The sequence below is a fragment of the Leguminivora glycinivorella genome, chromosome 4, assembly GCF_023078275.1.
Source record: "Leguminivora glycinivorella isolate SPB_JAAS2020 chromosome 4, LegGlyc_1.1, whole genome shotgun sequence".
NCBI classification, from domain to species: Eukaryota; Metazoa; Arthropoda; class Insecta; order Lepidoptera; family Tortricidae; genus Leguminivora; species Leguminivora glycinivorella.
The window spans coordinates 12,777,267-12,800,255 of NC_062974.1; the positions used below are offsets into that span (position 1 = coordinate 12,777,267).

Sequence of the window (22,989 nt, forward strand, 5' to 3'; positions counted from 1 at the left end):
TATTGCTGTCATCCGTTGCCTAAGTGTCCCAGATCTGAGCAATAAGCTGTATACTTGTATAGGAGCCTCAATGTAAGAAAGAAAAATATTATGTATCTGCAAAACGTCGGTTATGAGAGGCATAATGCAATACGAAATTAATTTCTACTGAAAGTCGCCGGTAAACGAAAACATAAAAATACCCCTCACTCTTTTGAATAATAAGGGTCGTTTTCCTAAGCTTGTTTTCGATAGGATATTACTTTTAATAAGATACTTAGAGATAGCTATAATACAAGAAAAGCGGCACTCTTAAATTTCTTATTTGACAGCCTAATTTTTAACAAAAACAAGCTTTTAAGCTCCCACATTTGTAACGGTTACGAAAGAAATATCCCGAGTTACGGCCTACGGTAGCCAAGGTTTAGGCGTTTTGTTGGATTGTGGGAATTGGTGAAACAAAAACTTCCATTTATTCTCAGAATCAGTACAAGTAACACAAAAATGCTTTAGTTTCTGTAAAGTTTACAGTGTAAACCATCTTGAAAAAATGACTCGTTTCAGGGATTCAAACTAAGCGTAGCAATAGAAATTCCCACAATTGTCTTTCCCCGATATCCGGAACGACGGCGGCTCTATAAACTCAATGTAACAACGATTATTATACAGAGCTACTACAAAAAGTTCACTTTTTAACCATCTGGCACGTTCTCAAGGCAGATGCTCCGCGGAGCGTTCAGATAACGACAAAGTTTGTAACTTTTCGCATTTCCTCGTCGCGTGGTGCCTAGCAATCTCGGCCTACACCATTGTCACATGTTATAAATTAGTTATCCGCCACAAGAGGCATTGCCGGTCGTCAGGTAACCGCGTTTATGAGCACGAATTTTCGGAAACTACTGTAAACTGCAGCCTTAATATCGCTGGAACATTTAGCGGGGTGTTACGTTAGTATAATTAGTGCAGTCGTTAGTTATGTTGAGACCGATTTATTATGCATAATAGGTGTTTTGGTAAACGCATGGGCGGTTGCACCCAGGCCAGGCCAGAGCATTCTGTGGGCGGAGGAGATATGGCGCCCCGGCCCGTTGGCGCTGAATTGCCGAACTTGACCACAGCGGCGGGCTTTGTTTGCGTCCCGGTTCCGGTCGCCACTCAGGTTTTGTTTTACTATGCTGGCGTGCTAACTCTGTGGAAAGTTTAACCACTAGGACCGGCAGCACATATTTAGTCGTTTATTGCCAATAGTAAAGTGTCCGCTACCTTCGTTCTTATTAACACTGCACAATATTTATATCTTCATTTAGGAACAGTAAGCAAATTACAGTTTTACATAGTGTTTATTTTATGTTTATTATAACGTGGTATTGTTTTCATTCTCATGTCTTATCATTTCTTATGTACATATCCGCCTCCTCTCCTCCTTCGGTATCATATCCACCTCTTTTGACGCACTTCATTTATAAAGATTAAATAGTGCGTAATACGCACTGCGTATGCAGCGCAGCGTATCAAGCGTATGTCTGTCTTGAAAGATTTCGATAAATTATTATTAATTCATTGTAGGAAGGTAACGTATGCGGAATGAAATCTGCACAAAGTTTTGATCACGAACAAAGTAAGTAAATAAATAAACTAAAATCATGTACAAATGAAAGTTTAAAGTTTACATGTCTGTCAATTAAACTAGTAAGTTTCATTAGCATAGCATTATTCGATTCCTTTTCTTGAAATTATGGTCAATCGAGAAGAACAACGTAGCGAAACTGTATGTAATTTCTTGGATACTAATATCCTATGGCCCAAATAAGGCCCAATGCGGAAGACCTTATGAAGTTTTGTGGAAAGAGTTCGAGGTAACGGTCTATTAATAATATTTTTGCGTCTTTTTTCTTCACAAAAACTACCGCAAGAAAGCCTAGTTCAGGAATACATTACAGCATTTTCGCATTTTCTGAAAGAGGTTGATTGACAAAAATGACGGCCCGCTGAGACAAAAAATCTTAAAGAGAACTCAAAACAGCAGTGGTTATAAATATCTTGCGAACACAGGCAACGGTATACATTCAAAAAGAGTTAAGCCTATCGTCTTAAAAAATGAAATAAAAAAATCTGAACAACTTTCTACGTCGTTTAGTCAAAAAATGTAAAAATAGCTGTTTTTTTTTTCATTTCTAGAGTTATATTATAACAAATAATAATTATGTCGTTTTAAATGGAAATTTGTGGCAAGGAAAGTATTATTTTGAGAACACCAATGATCCTGCAGACATGATTGTGAAATATGTCGAGCATACGGAGCTTTCTTAAAAAGTTTTCCTATGGAAGATAAATTTGGAACTTTAAAAAATGCTAACATTGGTGTTGTCTCCAGCGATGGACTTAAAGTACCACAACTTCTGTTAGAATCTTCGCATTGGAGAAAACAAACTCTTGCATTTAATATGATTCAATACTTTATTACTTAAATAAACATAACAGATCGTAAAAAATACTGTATTATATTTATTTAATATGACATTGAATTTTGTGCAGATTTCATTCCGCATATACGTTAGTTAAAAACTAAAGTACGTTATTTCGGAAACAAGCCTACTAAATAACAAGACAAGAGCTCAGTTATAAATGCAGGGAATTCCGCTTCGAGATAGTCAGATGTTCTCATTTGCGACGGGACGACAGTGACATTGCGGTTAGATGGCGCCGAGACCGGTCAATTCCAGAAACGTCTTAGATAATTTACAGAGATGACTGGACATTTTGCAGATTTGTATCTCTCTAGCAAACCACACGACCGCGTCAGCAGTGACCTAGAAAGCGGAAAACTTAATAAAAAGTAACACCTATGCTCATTTGCACAAATTGTAGCTGTTATCGAGCCATCACGGTACGAATTAGCGAACATTAGAAGCGTATTAATGCATCGTGACTTGTGTATTTGCGCGTACAATATATTTTTCAATTACACTTGACACTTTGCCGCTTCCGAAGTGATCGAGTGGACCGAGGTGAAAGAAGCACACGATGTTCAAAAGCTGAAATAATAGCGACGACCTCAAGATCGAGACCCGTGAACTTACTTTCTAATATTTTGCTACACTGGAAAGAAAATTGATTTGAAATTAATTGATTACAAATAGGTAAGTAACAGTCTTTTGTTCAGGTAGTAATTGTTTGGTTCGTCTTTAAATATTTTTCTACGTTCACGTTTTTGAATATGATATATTTTGTGCAAGAAAATGAATATAGCAGGATATTGTAATATAGCAGGATATAGATTAATTAAATGGAAGTACACTGGAAAAACACATCAAGATTACTTGCTGCGATGTAGGTACATCCCACCAGATATATTTTTTGTGATTTTATTGGCGATTAGTTTCAGCAGCATAGGCGCAGCAGAGAAGGGCGCGCTTATAAAGACGAACTTCCATTCCCTATTTAACTTTACTGAGTGAGTAATTTACCACAATACGAATACTCGTATGTATACGCAGTTATTTTTAGCTAACTGTTAAGTCCACATTGTAAAGTTTATACGCAAAGTTAATTTGTGCATTCGACTAACGGACAATAAAAATGGAATGTGCGGCACGTCACACAACACACGCTGATATATTATACATTAGAACCGTATTAGGACCGTCATCATTTTTACACAATCGCCTTTTACCATCCAGTCTAACTAACGTCTTGACCTTTGTTTAAATTATATGAATATAAAGCTCACACTTATATTGGCTGCCTGAGACGAATGCACGCTCCAAAGTAAAAATAACTCATAAGTGCCCGTACAATATTATGTCCCCGTTCCGTTGATTCGCTTAAATTGACTATAGTTAACTATATTTATTTGACCTACAAAGCGAAATTTAAAAATATTACTTTCCTTCGGCGGAGTAGTGTCAATTAACGAGTGTTATTAACCTACTCATATAAATGTATCTGAAATGTATTTGTCGAATCTACTCAACCTACATACATAATTATAATCACTTATTTCAGACACACATTGCATAGACATTTGTGTACTTATTACACAATTCGTCACTACTTTAAAAAAAAACTTGTATCTTCGTCTGTCAATGAAAAGAAAATTGTAGTAAGTATGTATGAAATGCATATAGACTTACTGCGAGACTTTCAACTTTGAGGAACAGCGTGAGATACGAGATTTTTTAAAAGTAGCGACGAATTATCATTATCAGTTTGTATGAGGTATTATGCATTTATTATTTCATGTAAATAATTGATAAAAAAACCTGTTCTTTTCTTTCTTCATTTTCATATGAATCGTATTTACACTTCTTCGCCATCATCATCATTATCAGCGTATCCTTGAATCGGCCATTACTGACCAATCTAAGCCTAGGCCTCTTTTCATGTACTTGGGGACTTATCCATCGGGATAGACCGAGATCGCTCGATCCTGGGCTGGTCTAACTTAACCAGAAAGGCCTTGCGATTGTTTCACTTTTTGTAGATTAAGAACCCATTAAATTTTGTCACTTCTCTAGAAAAAACTAACTAACCAATCCATTGGACTTTCGTGACGGAAACCGATATTTTAGTACAGGTACATCGAGACAGAAACCTAAGTTTTAGTATACACAGGTACCTCATAATTACTGAAAAGATATTTCGATTTTGCTCTTTGAAAGTCCCTAACAAACACACAAGAAATCATAGTGATTGTATTTATAATTTTTATAGTATGTTACAACTCTTTGAATTTGTAAAAAGACTTTCCGCTTAGAGTCAGGTCACAAACACTTGTTTCAAGTAGTTTGCGGAACCTTAATAGCTTTAGTTTGATACAATCATGTTTCACAAGCTTTAGCCGGCTTCATTTAAAAAGTTATCTGAAGTCCAAGTTCTCGGACGCTCGTAATTATGCAATCGATGAACAGGTTGCAGTCGCATCCGTGCAGCCATGTTAATTAAGTTCATTCCTATTTCTCTCTGTATCATTAATTAAAAGGATTCTCAGAGTATCTCGCGTTTACCACTATTTAGGTGCACATTCGAGCTTTGCGAAGAAATCGCGAACAGATCTAAAACATATAGCAAATTCATTAGCTTGGCTGCCGCATTTATCGTGGCACTATTAGACAGACTTACGAGCGTGAGGTAAAAACAAACATGAGAATTACACTCAGTATCTGATAATTATCGTTTATTACATCAGTCGATGAACTTATCCTTAAATCATTTACAGGTATTGTTTGATAATTCTGCGATGTTGAAATGGATAGAGCTCAAACAATGGCCGTGGAACAAAATTTTATCGTGTTAAAGTTGCATATTACATTCACAAAAAATGCACAATACGCGTACTTTTGCGTGCGATAGCCCACTGAATTTATTTGCTACGCATTGCGATTGCGCTGCGGCGTTGTTTATAAAGCGTAGCTTTGAAAAATTGTCATTGTCTGACGAAAACATTGCCTCAGTTTTGTAGCGGAAGCTGGAAAATATAAAAAGTGCGTTGCATTTTTGTTGTTATCAACGGAATTTTATTTCCTGGCGCGTCATTCGGTTTAAATATTTATAAGTTAACGCCTCGCAAAGTATTGCACGATATTTTATTGTGAAAAGTGCTAGGACTATTTATACGCCTTCCATTATTCATTATCAGCTCATTAATATGTATGATTAAATTATTCTAGTAAATTGTAATTTGAAAAGGAATAAAGTTTCTGGGGTTCACAATAGAGAATCATTTCATCGAGCCGGTGAAGTCGGTCGATCTCGAGATGCGGTATATAGGTATACTACTAGCCCCGATGCAGAAGAGTTCGTCTAGTAATACAGAAATATTTTTAACCGTCGCCTCATATCTCTCAAGAAGGACGGTTATCAAGTCGTCTGTATGTTTTTTTTTTTAACCGTCGCCTCATATCTCTCAAGAAGGACGGTTATCAAGTCGTCTGTATGTTTTTTGTTCCTCGATATCTCCGTCGTTACTGGACCGATTTTGAATTTTTTTTTGATTGAATGTATATGCATACAGATTGGTCCCATTTTTCTCAGAACCCAGTTCTGATGATGGGATCCTGGAGAAATCGAGGGAACTCCTCGAATCTGAAAGGCATACATATGGTGATTTTTGTGTTTTTAAAGGAACAGCATGCATTTAGGTACAGAACAGTGACATTTGGTGCAGTGGAACTGCTGATGATGGCCAGAACAGAACTCTTTAAATCTGAACGGCACGCTTATAGTGACTTTGGTATTTTTTTGGTATTTTTATAAGAACACTCCTCATGCGCTTATAGTGACTTTCGTCCAGAACAGAGACATTTGGTGCAGTGGAACTGCTGATGATGGCCAGAACCAAACTCCTCAAATCTGAACGGCACGCTTATAGTGACTTTGCCATTTTTATAAGAACAGCATGCGCTTACGTCTAGAACAGTGACATTTGGTACAGTGAAACTGCTGATGATGGTCAGAACCGAACTCCTCAAATCTGAACGGCACGCTTATAGTGACTTTGGTATTTTTATAAGAACAGCATGCACTTACGTCCAGAACAGTGACATTTGGTGCAGTGGAACTGCTAATGATAGTCAGAACCGAACTCCTCAAATCTGAACGACACACTCATAGTGACTTTGGTATTTTTGTAAGAAAAGCATGCATTTAAGTTCAGAACAGTGACATTTATTTAGTTATGTTTGTTAAGCATATTGAGTTTTCAAGTCAAAGTTTGTCAAGCTTCGATTTCTTATAATATAATCGGATTCATGAGGAATTGAGGAAACTCCTCAAACCTTAACGTTATACGTATATTCATTTGTGTTGCCATCTAATAATTAAAGCATTAAAAGCAGTTTTAAAAAATACTTACACATTTCTACATAATCCAACATTCGCAAGTAGCTTTCACCAGAACCCGAAAGGCGACGGTTTTTTTTTCTTAAAAATTATGTTTATTCTAATAACGTCTACACATGTAGGTATATCACGACTCAGTGGTGAGAATTGTAAAATTACCCTAATATAGTTTATTTTAATTGAAAAATAAAGTTGCATGTGATTTATATTGTAAAAAAAAGAACTTAAAAAAAATGTTGTCTTAATCACGTTCTCCTCTCCTATAGCAGTTCTGCATGCATAGGCTTTAAAATTTGTTTTTAGTTTATTAGCAGAACTTAGTTACTTTCCTTGGGCCGCCTTACATCAGTAATGTATTATAATACCCATCGATAAAAGATAAAATAAAAATCGTCATTTTTTCCCTTTCAGTATCAATGATATTTCTTGTATTTAGATTTAGTTATTGTACAATACTGCCACAAAAAATAAATTAGATTAGTATTCGTATTAAACATTAATGATTTTTGAATTAAGTCATTACTTTTGTACAAAAAGGAGAACCTCAAAAAATGGTCTGACTAGACGAAAACAATGCATCGGGGCTAGTAGTATAGTTGTACCTCTCGGCGAATCGGCCGGCAGTTTCCGTGACTTTGATATTCAATAACGTCGTCCATGGTTCGGGGCACTGTTCTCGTTCTTGTGTTAGACATAGGTAGTTGTTATAGATTTCGAGGCGCCAGTTACAATGGATAGCCTGACGGTTCATAGCAACGATTATACGCCCTAAGCAACGCCACAGTGTGAAAATAGCTCTCAATGCTGCTCCTTTCGCCGCACTCTCCGAACGAAACATCATTCATTACGCGTAATTAATTATCGGCGGTTGGGACGGTTGTTGTGTTTGATTGGTGTATGTATTATCGGATAAGCTTTTGTTAGCATGGATTAATTTGTATTTGGCAGTTTTCGGACCGGTAAAAGGCAAACTACATGCACCATTTCTTAAAAACATAAGAATTTCGATTGAAAATTAATAATTAACCCATAAAAATAGAAAATAATCATACCTTCAGAACAACACAATACATTGCTTATGTGTGGTGCGTAGGTATATTATGAAAGGTGCTAATTAAGCTATTTATAAATACATCAGATAGAAGTAACCTCCGACCCGGATCCAGGCAGGCAACCTTCATGTGAACCCTTATTTATGTATAAAATTTAGCACACGATTTTCAGACGGAAAGTATCGCTCGGCACTTTTTAACATCTACAATTTATTTTCTGTTACTCCTAAAAATAGGTAAGTACCTATAATATACCTACTTAATATTATGTTTTTTTTCTTATCTTATTGGCATTTTCAAAATTTGGGACACCCCAATTAGCGTAAGTTAACAAAAATTATCTCGCTGTCAGTTTTGTGACGACAATTATTAACCTTAAAATCTGTCTAAAAATTTAGTTTTTTTGTGCAAATATGTCACTTAGGTAGCAAATATGTCAATATAGGTAGTAAATAGTAGCAAATAGGTAGTAAATGCTGATGGTACTCCAACATCGATCTGCCACTTTGGTCAGTCATTCTGATGCACACGTTTTTTTACATTCTGAATGTAGATTATCGCTTAAAGTTTATGTAATTAACACAAAAACAATATTTTTATAGAAATTTCTTGCTTAATTATCGTCACAAAGCTGACAGTGAGTTAATTTTTGTTAACAACTTACGCTAATTGGAAGGTCCCAAATTCTGAAAATGCTCTTATTTACGAGACGAAATCAACTGTAAATTCCTAACATGCTTTGCTCGCTGCTACGTAATGGTGTCTAGTTGGAGTGCAGCAGCGCTACTGTATTGTGACTTCTGTATGGTCTTTATCGCTGGAAAAGCCATGGTAACAAAACCGGCCAAGAGCGTGTCGGGCCACGCTCAGTGTAGGGTTCCGTAGTTTTTCGAATTTTTCTCAAAAACTACTGAACCTATCAAGTTCAAAACAATTTTCCTAGAAAGTCTTTATAAAGTTCTACTTTTGTGATTTTTTTAATATTTTTTAAACATATGGTTCAAAAGTTAGAGGGGGGGGGACGCACTTTTTTTTCCTTTAGGAGCGATTATTTCCGAAAATATTAACATTATCAAAAAACGATCTCAGAAAACCCTTATTCATTTTTTAATACCGATCCAACAATATATCACATGTTGGGGTTGGAAAGAAAAAAAATATCAGCCCCCACTTTACATGTAGGGGGGGTACCGTAATAAAACATTTTTTTCCATTTTTTATTTTTGCACTTTGTTGGCGTGATCGATATACATATTGGTACCAAATTTCAGCTTTCTAGTGCTAACGGTTACTGAGATTAACCGCGGACGGACGGACGGACGGACGGACAGACAGACATGGCGAAACTATAAGGGTTCCTAGTCGACTACGGAACCCTAAAAAGCGATCGCAGCGCATGCTGTTAAAATTTGAACTAAGTGATGTTTCATATAAGTTATATAAATAAAAACCGGCCAAGAGCGTGTCGGGCCACGCTCAGTGTAGGGTTCCGTAGTTTTCCGTATTTTTCCTCAAAAACTACTAAACCTCAAGCTCAGCTCAGCCTCAAGTTGAAAACAATTTTCCTAGAAAGTCTTTATAAAGTTCTACTTTTTTGATTTTTTTCATATTTTTTAAACTTATGGTTCAAAAGTGTGTATCCGTTTAAACAGCTTTGCTAGTACCAAATACTATGTAATTTTTTTATAGAACTTTAGTTGAAATGACGTTTAGTAGTGAAATGACGTTTTCCGTTAGATTCGATTAGATAGGGCGCGTATCAGTCGTAGACGTAGCGAAGCGAATTATGCGATAGTTCTAAAACCTGCGCCTCGGGTCGGTCGGTTTTGAAGTTTCACTCTGACCTCGACGTCGGCTCACCGCCGACTATCGTTGTGGTTTAACTTGTTGGATATGTTTAATTAGCTAAGTACTCCACTTTATACAATAAACTCTAATCAGCCTTAACAATTTGGTTAAAACCACATTCATGCCTCAGCTACGGCCCTTTGTTCACGAAGTATTCTAGAAACTGACTGTATCAAAATCGAAAAGTCAATGAAAGTCATCCCTCGTTAGCCCCCAACATGTTGTAAAGTCGAGAAAATACATCTGTAGATTGCTAAGAATCGCGCTAAGTTCAATGTACTACTTTTTTAACCGACTTCAAAAAAAAAGGAGGAGGTTCTCAATTCGACTGAATGTTTTTTTTTTTGTATGTATGTTACTCGATATCTCCGAGAATCGTGGACCGATTTTCAAAATTTTTTTTTGATCGAACGGGTATACCCCCGAGATGGTCCCATTGGCACCAAGTCGGGGTCTGATGATGGGATCTTGGAGAAATCGAGGGAACTCTTCAAATGTTATAGGCACATGTAATGTTTTTATTTTAGTGTATTTTTCAAAGGTACACCAGTATTTACGCCTGATGGTAATAATTTTATGTGGCTGAGCTGATGATGGAAGGTCGAACTCCTCAATGGTTAGGAGTTAAAGGATAATTCTTTCACTACTGTACATATATTCGGACTGATACATATAATATCACTAGGAACCACTAAAAATCAACAAATAAATTAACTTTTTAACAAAAAAAATAAAACCGCCTTCAAAAAAAGCGTGTTACAAAACACGGAGAAACTAAAAAGCCAAAAATAATAAACCTTTGAATTCAGATTTCTTATCGGATTGCAATAATCTAAACATCCAAATTATAAACAAATCAATTATTTTTGGAGTCGGGGCCAGCCTGCGTATGGTTGGGTGGGGCAAACAGGAAATAGCAAGGCGACGAACAGGTCTGGTACCGACTACAAAAATAATTGATTTGTTTATAATTTGGATGTTTAGATTATTGCATTATCTGATAAGAAATCTGAATTCGAAGGTTTATTATTTTTGGCTTTTTAGTTTCTCCGTGTTTTGTAACACGCTTTTTTTGAAGGCGGTTTTATTTTATTTGTTAAAAAGTTAATTTTTATAGAAGTCATAGAGTTCGGTTAGAAAGCTGGTTACGAGATATCTATTTAAGTTCTAGGTGCTTTATTCAAAAATGCTTAGGTGAGCAGTTCTCAGAAAGTTTGTACATAGCCACGTCAGCAAATTTTAATTGATCCTATTTTGTTACCAACATTTAGTAATATAAGTCGACTTTCGTGAGATATATACAGGATAATTGTTATAATTAAGAAAATATAGATACTAGAGAACCTTAATGACGAAATGAAACTTACTAAAATCTCAATTCATCAAAAAAATTTGGTAACAAAATAGGAATAATAAAAAGAAATTTAGCTTTTTCTTAAATTTTTGTACAAACTTTTTGAGAACTGCTGAGGTATTGTTTCCGTACATACAACTTTAAACATATCAGAAAATTTCCTTTGCTTTTTATCCCTATGTTGCAATTCATACATAGGGATAAAAAGCTTCACAAAATTCTCGAGATAATCTTAAGGAAATGTAAGGAATGTAAATCAAGCCCGCCTGTGGTCGGTGCTGAAGCCGGAGACATTTGTTACGTCGATGTACTTAGTAGTAGTAGTATATGATATTGGTTTCAGTTTATAATGTACTCATACTTACCTATATGTATGGTTATGGTGATTTATGTGATTACTTAAATTATTGATGACCGGTCAGGTTTAGTTGGTAGAGTGGGCTTAGCACGGTCAGAGCATTTATTGGTGATGTGATGAATACAGATATTTTGTTCCTGACTTGACTCATGGTTCTTTTATATGTAGATATATGTTAAGCCGCCGCCGCCGCATATTACCTAGGTACCCTAATATAAATGTCCCCCAATATTTATTAATTTATTAAATACATATTATATACATGCACTTTTATAAATTTCATAACTCGAGGCAGACAATGTCTAATTGCCTACCGTTTAATAGTTATTTGTTATACAAGGGGGCAAAGTTGTATTTTAACGCCGAGTGTGGAATTGAGAAACGAGCAAGTGAAAGGATTCTATAGTTGAGTTGAAGATTCGAGAATAGAATCCTGAACTTGCGAGTTTTTTAACACACGAGAAGTAAAATACATTTGCACCCGAGTGTAACACAAAACTTTTCCCCTCACTATAGCGAGGAAACTACAACGCAAAAAATGCGTTTATCACTGCTTCCAGTAGTTCCACAGGTGGTAAATCATCTTTATTACTAGATTCACCTACTTTTATCAATTTTAAAGCAGTTAATTTGACTTTATTCAAGGGCAAATTACTTTACCCACTAGTGGATAAAATGCGTTTTTACCCGCTGGTATTAAAGGACAAAACACGTGTTTCCGAGTTAGTGAGGGGAAAACACTTTAGTACGCGTGTACGCAGTGATAAAGCGCGGATGAGTGGGATCACAAGATTCACAAGCACGGTGGCAGCGAAGTTACAGATTATACGTGTGAAATGAAAAATTTAGCTGTAAATAATCATAAGCGATCTATTACTAATTTCGAAATCGCGTTAAAAAGTTACGTAAAAATGTGCGGTAACTTGGGTAATGGCTATATGTATTCTATTTTAGCATATTTATATTAGAAGTTAGCTATTGTTTCATTAGTCAATGTTGTTTTCAAACAGTCCACGTGATTTGAACGTTGGATTTCACCAGCCGACGCTCAGAACAAAACAAAACTAAAGTGAAACTCGAGTCAAATATACACAATGGCAGAAACTTGCGAATAGACTAAGTTTAAGATACATGTTTATATAACTATGTAATTATTACATCGGACTAAGTAAGCTAACAACGCGGCACGTATCATTGGCGGGGTGTGAAAGTAGAGTATGTCCTGTATGTCTAATGTTCAGATGCAGCATGGAGTTGGGCATTGAGCATTTTCGCGAGAAGAATCACCAAAACAATGTTTTTTAACGTATTTAGGAAAATTTAATGTTTTTTCCTACTCAGAATCACGAGCCCTTTCGATCTAGGATAAAAAACCGGCCAAGTGCGAGTCGGGCTCGCGCACAAAGGGTTCCGTAGCAGCAAATATAATAAACTTATTATGTCAATTTATACACCTGCCAAAATTACAGTTAAATCAACCTATCTCAAAAACTATAAGAGATACTTTGATCAAACCAAAAATCGTTGAAAGAGTTAATTAGCATGCATCACCTCTATTTTTTTTAGAATTTTATACCCCGTAGTTATAAAAATAGAGGGGGGGGGACATACTTTTTACGACTTTGAGAGCTGATATCTCAAAAACCGTTCACTTTAAGAAAAATGTTTTTTAGAAAACTTTATATCATTTTAAAAGACCTTTCCATTGATACCCCACACGGGTATGTACATCGAAAAAAAAATTTTCATCCCTCAGTTACATGTATGGGGGGCCCCACCCCCAATTCTTTTTTTTACTATTTAGTGTCATAATTTTGTAGCGGTTCATACAACACATATTCCCATCAAATTTCATCACTGTAGTACTTATAGTTTCCGAGTAAATCGGCTGTGACAGACGGACAGACGGACAGACGGACAGACGGACAGACGGACATGACGAAACTATAAGGGTTCCGTTTTTGCCATTTTGGCTACGGAACCCTAAAAACGAGAGAGAAAACAATGGTCCCAATTTTTTTTATTATTTAGCATTCTTTCCACTTTGTAACCGCTGTACAAAGTGCTTGAAAAATAGGCTAGTTTCCTATACTTAAAATACTTTATGCAGTGCACGAAATAAAGCACCACATAATTCGAAGAAAAATATGGACAGTAGTTATGTTTAAACATAATTTCTATTTAATAAGTCAAAGAGAAATATATAAAGAATTGAACGTGACGTCACTCCTGTGTTTCATAGTAATTCCATATTAGCAAATCGATTTGACAGTTCTTAAAAGAAGCTGATTTGACTAGTAGGAAACTAAGAGCACTAAAACTAGGCCTAAGATAGTAACGAAGTGGGAAAATTAAATTTGGGACGCTTTTTTCCGCCTAGTAGGATCGAAAGGCTCATGATTCTGAGTAGGAAAAACATTAAATTTACCTATTTTACAAAATAAAGTTTTTGAATCTTTTTTCGCGAAAATGTCCAGTTGCAATACAGCTTCTTATTACACAAAAGGCGGGCTGAAGCTGCAAAGAACAAATTCTTATACATATATCTTTGCGAAATTCGGCTAGTTTTGTACAGTAGTAACGACAGTTACTTACTACACGTAAAAAACACAATGGAATAAATCTACGACAAAAATTTGCCCTTTTTATCTTTGCCTGAAGGCCACAATAAACGAAGGCTATATTTGCTTAGCCCTACTTCGGTAAATAAATTAATAGTACCAGGTTCATAGTCAGGTGAACGCCTCCGGGGCAGTAATAAGTTGTTTCCAGTTAATATTGCTTGAACGTTCAAGCAAAAACCGAATGATATATCTTGTTAACTTGCTATTGTTAACCAAGTATCATAATATGATTATTATAACTGTTTCATAGCTACGGTGGATGCTATGAGAATAGTACCGGCCTAGGGCCATTGTCTCTGAACGCTAAATTTGAATGAAAATTGAATACGGTGCGTTGACGTAAGGTGGAATGGTTTTTGATGAGAGAAGCAGTGCTATGTTAACCGTGTATATTATACAATACATAAATATCGTAAAACATCATAACTATCATAAGACTCATTGGAATTATACATCATTTTTGTGGAATTTAATATATTGTATGTAAACGAATAGATAGCTAATTTAAACTTCGACGCACAGCAGCTTTGGAAACAAGAATGGAATACGGTACGACAGCCGACCCGACGTCCATGAACAAGGGAACCAACCTCTTCATGAAAGATGGTGTCAATTAAACCGCCTAAGAACCGGGCACAGACGATGCAACTTTTTCCGGCATAAGTGGGGATGGAAGACTACGCGCTTTGCGACTGCGGCACCGAAGACCAGATAAGATAAGATAAGATAATCTTTATTGGTAACATACAGGTACACGTCAATACAGTATTATTAGGTACAAGTTGTGGTACAACAAACAATACAATAGTAATATAATACAATTCATACAATTATAAATATAAGTAATCACCTGACCTGAAGTAATGACCAGACTATGGAGCATATCATACAGCGGTGCCCACTTCGCGCATACTCGGATAGCCCGGGTGATCTACTGGACTTGACGCCCAATGCTGTGCAGTGGTTGCAAAACTTGGATGTTGCCTTATTTTGCCTGTTTGTAACACATCGCCATACGATTAAATAAGCTACTTAATTTAAAATATGACATTCACCGGCATTTTTGTGTCTTTTGAAATGTGGATCGAAATGATCACTAATTTTTACCTAGCCTCGAAAGAAGCAAATGTGGTCAAAAATTGTATATATCATAAATTTAACTATTAATATAATAGACTTAGGACTACGCGCAAAACTATTTCTAGTTACAACTTAGTAAATAACGTCTGGCTTATTTGCATAGTAATTGTTTTCCTTACGTACGATACAAGTGCGATAAAGAAGAGGTTCGAAACGAGTGGCGATAAATTAAAACCTGACCGAAAGGAGTGTTTTAAACCGACACAAGTTATGAATTTTCTTTTCGCCTATGTATTGAACGACATTTTCAGTAGGTACTTACCTATGGCCCTTTGAAGTTTCGACGTGATAAGGGAAAAAGGGAAAAAATCACAATATGTACAGTCAACCAATTAGAACCCTAGGCCAATGTACAACCATGTCAAAATGACAAGTAGTAAGAGATTTCATACTTATAACGTAACGTATATGACAGTTCTACAGTGGTCTAGGGTTCCAATTGGTTGACTGTACCTACTGATAATTTTTAAGAAAAAAAAACCGCCGCATTTGGGGTTCTGGTGAAAGCTACTTGCGATATTGGATTATGTAGAAATATGTAGGTATTTTTTAAAACTGCTTTTAATGCTTTAAATATTTGATGGCAACACAAATAAATATACGCATACCGTTAAGGTTTGAGGAGTTTCCTCAATCCCTCATGAATCCGATTATAAAAAATCGAAGCTTGACAAAATTTGACTTGAAAACTCAATATTCTTAACAAACATAACTAAATAAATGTCACTGTTCTGAAATTAAATGCATGCATTCTCATAAAAATACCAAAGTCACTATAAGTGTCCCGTTCAGATTTAAAGAGTTCCGTTCTGATCTTCATCAGCAGTTCCACTGCACCAAATGTCACTGTTCTGGACGTAAGTGCATGCTGTTCTTATAAAAATACCATAGTTACTATAAGTATGCCGTTCAGATTTGAGGAGTTCGGTTCTGACCATCATCAGCAGTTCCACTGCACCAAATGTCACTGTTCTGGACGTAAGTGCATGCTGTTCTTATAAAAATACCAAAGTCACTATAAGCGTGCCGTTCAGATTTGAGGAGTTCCGTTCTGACCATCATCAGCAGTTCCACTGCACCAAATATCACTGTTCCGTACGTAAATGCATGTTGTTCCTTAAAAAACACAAAAATCACCATACGTGTGCCTTTCAGATTTGAGGAGTTCCCTCGATTTCTCCAGGATCCCATCATCAGAACTGGGTTCTGAGAAAAATGGGACCAATCTGTATGCATATACATTCAATCAAAAATTTAAAAAAAAAATTCGGTCCAGTAACGACGAAGATATCGTGGAACAAACATAAAAAAAAAAAAAAAAAAAAAAATCATACAGACGAATTGAGAACCTTCCTTCCTTGAGAGATTTGAGGCGGCGGTTAAAAAAAATGTATAGCCTGACAAGTTTTTATTTGACCCTCGCCACGCTGCGGAGCAAGGATTACTATTTGACACCCGTCGTCAAAGTTATTTCCATAACTTTGACGACGATGTCAGTGATGTAAACAAGAAGTAAATATTTTAAATTTTCCTAACTAGCTCGGAAAACGTGTTTTGCCCAAAATAATATTAATACCAAAGTAAAAATAGTACATTGTGCAACAACTAGTGGGAAATTAGAACATTACTAACGAGAGTAAGTTAAATCGCGACGGCTTGCCGGAAATTTAAAGACTCGAGTTAGTAATATTCATACTCCCCGAGTTACACACAATGTTTTTCATCACATTTGAGAGAAAAATACAGAGGAAACAGTCATAAGGCAAAACCTTCAACCGGCGGCGCGACCAGTAGTGTATCTTGATCTACATCAGATTATTCAATATTCATATTAAATCCATTGTTTTTGATAACAAACACTTTTTGAACGAAAACAAACACGAAAATACTGCATATAAATTAAATGCAACGTTCAAAAAAGCATATAAATCATATAATTGAACTAAAATTGTACTTTATTTTGATCTGTTGTACTCTCCGTTGCTAGGCAACGGTGGGTGCCTCGCGTAAGCCCGCGGTCAAGCGCGAGTAGAGAGCATATTGTCAGATTGTAAATTATAACAATTTATCTGAGTTAAATTTTACGAAATAAATGCAAAACACACTGAAAAAATTGTAAAACATAAATAAAATGCATTTTTAATACCGTATAATATATTTTACAGCTTAATAGTAAAATTTTGGTTGTGCAATAAAAATCCTTGGCAGATTGAAACATCCTTTGCCTGAAGTATTGTACGGATTGTATTAATTTTTAAAATACAATCCATTATGCCCCCTTGTATAACAAATAACTATTAAATTTTCTTAAATTGCATCGCAATTTTGCCCAAAATAATATTAATAAAAGTGAAAATAATTATACTGAACGTGATAAATTACTTACAACATAATTTTTAAGAAACAGAAATCGTCGCTTTTGGGATTCTGGTGAAAGAAACTTGCGAATGTTGGATTATGTAGAAATGTTATTTTTTTTAACTATTTTCAATGTAAAACTTTGATTATTTGATGAGAATCCATATGAATATACATATGTATACTGTTAAGGTCCGAGGAGTTGGATCAATTCCTCATGAATCCGATTATAAATCGAGCATGACAAAATTTGACTTGAAAACTCAATATAAACATAGCAAAGAAGAAATCTCCCAACATGAGCTATGCTCCGCTGACCATCATCAGCAGTTCCACTTCATCAAATGTAAAAATTGTAATGTACGTCCAGTACGTCTTGATATTCTCATAAAAATAAAGTCACTATACGTGTGCTTCCCCATGGGTCCCATGACTAGAACTTGAGCTGGTCCAAAATGTGGCATGAAAACCCAACATGCTAAACGAACATAACGAAGAGAAAAAACATGAGCTACGCGTCGTTAAGGCGTTCCGTTCTGCTCATCATCAGCAGTTCTACTGCACAAAATTTCACTGTTCTGAACAAATATGCATACTGTTCTTATAAAAATACCAAAGTCACTATAAGTGTGCCGTTCAGATTTCAGGAGTTCCGTCCTGATTATCATCAGCGGTTCCACTACACCAAATGTCACTGTTCTGGACTTAAACGCATGTCGTTCTTATAAAAGCACAAAATTCACTATTTTAGGATTTGAGGAGTTCCCTCGATTTCTCCAGGATCCCATAATCAGAACTAGGTTTTGATGAAAATGGGACCAATCTGTATCTATATACATTCAATAAAAAAACATTTTCAAAATCGATCCAGTAAGGAGGAAGATATCGAAAACAAACCTTAAAAAAAATACAGACGAATTGAGAGCCCCCTTCCTTGACATTTGGGGCGGCGGTTAAAAAAAGGATGAAGGATTTGTTGACTTGTCCGGTACTGACAGTTTATAGTGGGGTTCTCTTGTATTGATTAGTTGGTTTCGATTTAGCCTAGTATATTTTTTATTCTTATTTTTAATTATATTTATATAAATAAAATTTAAATTAAAAATATTTATATAAATAAGGAGGCCGTTCCATAATTGCCACCAGTATAAAACAAGGTCCCACGCAAAAAGAAAATAAAAATCGACGACTTCAAGGCACAAGATTCATGGATTTTCGACTGTGCGGAAAGAAGTAACGAGTCTTAAAACCTTGCTTATTAATTTTAATTCTCTAAAACCATGTTTTAATTTTCTACAAATATTAACGGGTAACCATAACCAGTACAAGCTGTCCCCATTACATATAACGTCTGCACATTACTGTCATATGAAAGGGATTTGTAGTGACACTCTTTCAGGGTCAAATAACATCTTGTCAGGCTTTATCACCCAACATCATAAAACAAGTTGGGGATACACTTTGACCTGTAGGAAGTGAACTAATTTTCCGACGTGGGAAGTGTGTCAACAAGACAGCAACACTCCGTAAACTAAGTAGGTTTGAGCTAATATTTGTAGAGTGACCTCCGCGTGATAGAAGAAAGCCGAGCACGACGTCGGGATTCAAGGAACAAAGTAGGTACATCTACATAGTATATAACTGATAGTGAAAGGTACATGATGCCTAAGTACCAACCTATTGTTATATTAATGTACTTAATTTATAGAACTTAATTTTTACCTAAATTATTATAGTGACCAACCAGGAATACAACCTGTCCCTATTGCTCTAGAAAGTTTTAAAATTACGTGAGCAATTATTTATCATAATTTAATTAAATACAGTATTTACATTTTATAATACTATATAATGTGTTCGCGAATGAATAAAATAGAAAACGCTTACCAATATAAAACCCGCATGACGTTGATTCGTTTCAAAGAGTATTTTTAATTCGGGAATCTGAAAAATACGCAGCCATTGAAAAAGGTAGGTATACTTACTAAAAACAGTTCAAAACACATAGGTATTTAATTCTCGTTTAAGTAATTAAAACCTTCGAAGTGGCAGTCTGAATCAGTGATCTGAAACGGTTTTCATTAACTGGTTGCTTTTACAATGGGTCGTGTTAAGAGCAAAAGGAAATCGAGTTAAAAATAGCAACTAACTATGTACAGACATGGTCCGATGACTAAGCGATAGAAGCGGTAGCTATTATACTAGGTTTGATCGTGAAAACTAACCAGTTTCCGTGAATGCAGCAACGCTCGGCGTACTATTGTGTCTGCTACCTATACACAGGCTACAAGCGGACGATTTTAAGACACTATTAGGAACAGTAGCAACAGTGGATGCGACTTTCGGATCGGTAAATGGAAGTCGCTTTCGCACGACTCTGACGAGCTAACGGTCGCATGATACAACGACAAGTGAAAGAGTCTGTAATAATGAAAAGCAAGAATGCTGTAAGTCAACAGTGGGAGAGTAATTTATATTGTAACATTTGAAGAACGGGTAATTAATAATTAGGTACGAGTAAATAATAATTTAGGTATACACATTAAGTAAATGTCACGTGTAAAGTTGCTAAGTTCTGAAAGAAATCATAATATATTCCATCTGATTCCGAGCAGCAGCCATCGATAACAGATTTACAATTTAAATATTGATAATAGTCCGGGAGTCGACCGGCGGTCTGCCACCTAATCCACAAGTATTACCCTGTCTGTATTGCGACACTGTCCGTAATATATTTTAACTTTTTTACCTTGATGTTCGTAACGAAAGTTCGTATATTGGAAATTTAAATATTAATAATAAAAGAATAAAAATTGTTCCTCGGTGTCTTTTGTTTAATACATATTTCCTATGGAACCATTTCAATATAGTATGTAATAACAAAAGTAATTAATAGGGTGATATGCCCATTAGAAGCCTGTCAGAGAAGACCAACATCAAAATCATTTTTTGAAATTAAAATGAGTAAATAAATATTACATACATACATACAATCACGCCTGTATCCCATAAAGGGGTAGGCAGAACACATGAAACTACTACAGCTTCAGTGCCACTCTTGGCAAATAAGGGGTTGAAAGAAAACGAAACTGTGATATTGCAATGACAGGTTGCCAGCCTCTCGCGTACGCCACAATTTAACCCATATCCCATAGTCGCCATCTACGATACCCACGGGAAGAAAGGGGGTGGTGAAATTCTTAACCCGTCACCACACAGGCACTTAACCGGTCACCACACAGGTAAATAAATATTAATAATCAGTAATTACGGATTAGTTATGAAATAATATTATATTTCGGATCTCACTTGACGGGTATTGGTCAGCAAAGCCAGATTATTATTCTGGCGAATTTTCGGATGAATGGCAGGGGTTAATCCTGACGAACACTGGCCAAGAGTATATTGAGTATTTCTCTAAAATAATACAATTCCGACTTTCGTGCTCGTCATCCGATTGTGACATTTTATAATTTTATAGGCGCTGCAGGGCGTTGGTAATTAAACTTATTGTCAAAGGTCTTGGTATCCACTGTGCATTACTAATTACTTAGGTATCTATTACACTGTACTAAACTGAAAACTTTGATAGTGCTGACCCTGATAGTAAACACCTATTAAAGAGCTTGGAATTACATGTTTGCCTACGGAAGTGACGAAGTATAATAAGTATATATAGCTGCTCATCATCAACATATATCCACTATAGCTATAGTTGCAGGTCTAGAACCCAACATTACCTACTAGTATCTCAGATATAAACCAAGAGCAATGCAACTGCGTGATATTACGTATACGTTTGTCAAGTATTCATTCATTCATATTTCTTACAAGTTGATAAGCTTGATCCGTATTTTTCCAGTCTTTAATGTTCACTATTCAAATACGTGAAACTATTTTATTGCAATCTATTTTTAACACGCTTTTATTAGGTCGTCGTGTATGTAACTAACTATGTAATGGAATCTGCGGAGGCTAATTTAACCATCTTCCAAGGATCGTAGCGTAATGAAAATTGGCAGCTATATGTAGTTCCGATGACAATACAATAATATGGTACTGTTGAGCTGATCTGATGATGGAGTCGGAAGATATGAACTGGAACTACATGATGGAACATCGTATCATAGCCGTTTTTGGGTTTCTTAGAAAAGTCTTGTAATGAACTTTGACTACAATTAGGTTTCAAGGTCTGATGATGAAGCCGAAAGATATGAACTGGAACTACATGATGGAACATCGTATCATAGCTGTTTTTGGGTTTCTTAGAAAAGTCTTGTAATGAACTTTGACTACGATTAGGTTTCAAGGTCTGATGATGGAGCCGGAAGATATGAACTGGAACTACATGATGGAACATCGTATCATAGCTGTTTTTGGGCTTCTTAGGAAAGTCTTGTAATGAACTTTGACTACAATTAGGTTTCAAGGTCTGATGATGGAGCCGGAAGATATGAGCTGGAACTACATGATGGAACATCGTGTCATAGCTGTTTTTGGGCTTCTTAGAAAAGTCTTGTAATGAACTTTGACTACGATTAGGTTTCAAGGTCTGATGATGGAGCCGGAAGATATGAACTGGAACTACATGATGGAACATTGTATCATAGCTGTTTTTGGGCTTCTTAGAAAAGTCTTGTTATGAACTTTGACTACGATTATATAAATATAAAAGAAAGATTAACGTAGTATTTAAAATAAGTTGGGATTGCGTTTTCTTGTGACCTTTCAGAGCGAACAAAGGGGGGCTCGGGGGCGAAGCCCCCCGCATGAAAGAAAGATCAACGTAGTATTTAAGATAAGTTGGATTAGCGTTTTCTTGTGACCTTTCAGAGCAAACAAAGGGGGGCTCGGGGGGCGAAGCCCACCGCATGAAAGAAAGATCAACGTAGTATTTAAGATAAGTTGGGTTAGCGTTTTCTTGTGACCTTTAAGAGCAAACAAAGGGGGCTCGGGGCGAAGCCCCCGCATGAAATAAAGATTAACGTAGTATTTAAAATAAGTTGGGATAGCGTTTTCTTGTGACCTTTCAGAGCAAACAAAGGGGGCTCGGGGGCGAGGCCCCCGCATAAAAGAAAGATCAACGTTGTATTTAAAATAAGTTGGGTTAAGTTTTCTTGTGATCCTTAAGAGTAAAGAAAAGGGGGCCTCGGGGGCGAAGCCCCTCGAATGAAAGAAAGATCAACGAAGTATTTAGAATAAGTTGGGTTAGCGTTTTCTTGTGACCTTTAAGAGCAAACAAAGGGGGCCGGGGCGAAGCCCCCGCAGGAAAGAAAGATCAACGTAGTATTTAAGATCAGTTGGGTTAGCGTTTTCTTGTGACCTTTAAGTGCAAACAAAGGGAGGCTCGGGGGCGAAGCCCCTCTAATAAAAGAAAGATCAACGAAGTATTTAGAATAAGTTGGGTTAGCGTTTTCTTGTGACCTTTAAGAGCAA

The 22,989-nt window shown here is 36.1% G+C and overlaps 1 protein-coding gene across 1 annotated transcript in view; it reads right to left on the bottom strand.

Annotated features, from left to right (window-relative positions):
* Positions 1-19,497, bottom strand: part of LOC125225419 (major facilitator superfamily domain-containing protein 12-like) — a 70,046-nt gene extending 50,549 nt beyond the window's left edge. The window contains exon 1 of the mRNA XM_048129133.1: positions 19,441-19,497. Coding sequence (XP_047985090.1) covers positions 19,441-19,457 — 17 coding nt within the window. The 5' untranslated portion in view covers positions 19,458-19,497. The remainder of the gene's footprint in view (positions 1-19,440) is intronic.
* Between the last annotated feature and the right edge of the window lie 3,492 nt (positions 19,498-22,989).